This window comes from Eulemur rufifrons, chromosome 6, assembly GCF_041146395.1.
Source record: "Eulemur rufifrons isolate Redbay chromosome 6, OSU_ERuf_1, whole genome shotgun sequence".
Taxonomy (NCBI): Eukaryota; Metazoa; Chordata; class Mammalia; order Primates; family Lemuridae; genus Eulemur; species Eulemur rufifrons.
This window is the reverse complement of record NC_090988.1, coordinates 91,308,749-91,310,656: the sequence shown is the minus strand read 5'-3', so window position 1 is coordinate 91,310,656 and position 1,908 is coordinate 91,308,749. Positions and strand designations below refer to the sequence as shown.

Genomic DNA, 1,908 nt, shown 5'->3' with positions numbered 1-1,908 from the left:
TAAGACTTAGAGATAGAAACTTTTACTTGTAGGACCAAAACAAAATCATCTGAGGAAAATGGAGTTGTTAAAAGAAGTTCTAGTGTGATCTTGAGAAGAGGACCTCACTGGACACTTACTACATATTCACTGTGTGTAATCCACTGTTGAAGGTATGATGGTGAAGATGTGCTCCATGATCTTGTGGGCGTGTTCATAGTCCTGTTCACCATTTTATTACAGGTGCTGTTCTCCTGAGCTCTCAGCTCTGATACAAGCCTTACAGAAGAGTAAATGAGAGACAGTAACAATGTGACAGAATTTTTCCTCCTGAGCCTCACTCAGGATCCTGATGGGCAAAAAGCATTATTTGTAATGTTTTTACTCATATACATTGTGACGATGGTGGGCAACCTGCTCATCGTGGTGACTGTTATCAGCAGCCCCTCCTTGGGCTCCCCAATGTACTTCTTCCTGGCCTCCCTGTCACTCATGGATGCTGCTTATTCCACTAACATTACACCCAAATTGCTTGTAGACCTACTCTGTGATAAAAGGACTATTTCCTTCCCAGCATGCATGGGCCAGCTCTTTATAGGACACTTGTTTGGTGGAGCTGAGGTCTTCCTTCTGGTGGTGATGGCCTATGATCGCTACGTGGCCATCTGTAAGCCTCTGCACTATTTGACCATCATGAATCGACGGGTTTGCATTCTTCTGTTGGTGGTGGCCTGGGTTGGCGGTTTTGTGCACTCTGTGGTCCAAATTGTCTTTGTGTACAGTCTCCCCTTCTGTGGCCCCAATGTCATTGACCACTTTGCCTGTGACATGTACCCGTTATTGGAACTGGCGTGCACTGACACCTACTTTATAGGTCTGACTGTTGTTGCCAATGGTGGAGCCATCTGCATGGTTGTCTTTATCCTTCTGCTCATCTCTTATGGAGTCATTCTAAACTCCCTTAAAACTTACAGTCAGGAAGGGAGGCGTAAAGCCCTGTCTACCTGTAGCTCCCACATCACAGTGGTTGTTCTCTTTTTTGTTCCCTGTATTTTCATGTATGCTAGACCTGTCTCCAACTTTCCTATTGATAAACTCATAACTGTATTTTATACAATTATCACTCCCATGTTGAATCCTTTAATATATACCTTGAGAAATTCAGAGATGAAAAATGCAATGGAAAGACTTTGGTGTAAAAAGTTAACTGTAGATGGAATACAAATGCCTTCCACACTGAACATGTTTGTTACCAGTTCTAAGCAACAAACAGACAGTAAATTCTAACAATGGGTTATGCAGTCAATTCAATGGATTCACTTGGAATGCTTCTCTTTATTTACGCAATGTCATCAGAAAAGCGAAATAAATTATCTTTTGCGATTAGTATCAAATGGAAAAATTCTGCAGGATAAATAAAAGGTACAGGTATCCTAGTATAAGTAAAAACAAAACTAAGCTCACCTTGTAACTTTATTTTTCTTAGTTTATATTGAAATGGGACCTAGAAGAAAGTGGTTTATTCTTTTCAAAGGGTAAAAATAAGCTGTTTTTGAAAATATGCTATCACTCACATTCATGAGAAAACAATTTGGCTAATACTTAGAACAAATTTCTAGGCCCAAAACAGTGAATTTTAAGTTTTAATGTTCATTATTCTATCAGCAAAGCAGCTTTCTGTAGCAGTTCCATACATTTTGTCTTAAGATTACTTCTGTTCCAGTAGGTCAGTGTCTATCCATTTCTAGTTCAGGACATTTGGTTGACAGATACTATTGTGTTTAGAGAAACTATCAGTGGACAATTCTGTTGGCTGGAATGTGGATGGTGAAGAAAACATATTCGAGTTCTTAATTACAATATGGATACTTCACTTTGGTTCATTTTTGTGAATTTTCTCACTAGCTTATCATGTGCATTTTTGCCGTT

At 39.4% G+C, this 1,908-nt stretch overlaps 1 protein-coding gene across 1 annotated transcript; it reads left to right on the top strand.

Annotated features, from left to right (window-relative positions):
• The first annotated feature begins 220 nt into the window (after positions 1-220).
• Positions 221-1,266, top strand: LOC138384941 (olfactory receptor 4A5-like). Its single transcript, XM_069470582.1, has one exon. The coding sequence runs from the start codon at positions 274-276 to the stop codon at positions 1,264-1,266; it is 993 nt and encodes a 330-aa protein (XP_069326683.1). The 5' UTR covers positions 221-273.
• The last annotated feature ends 642 nt before the right edge of the window (positions 1,267-1,908 follow it).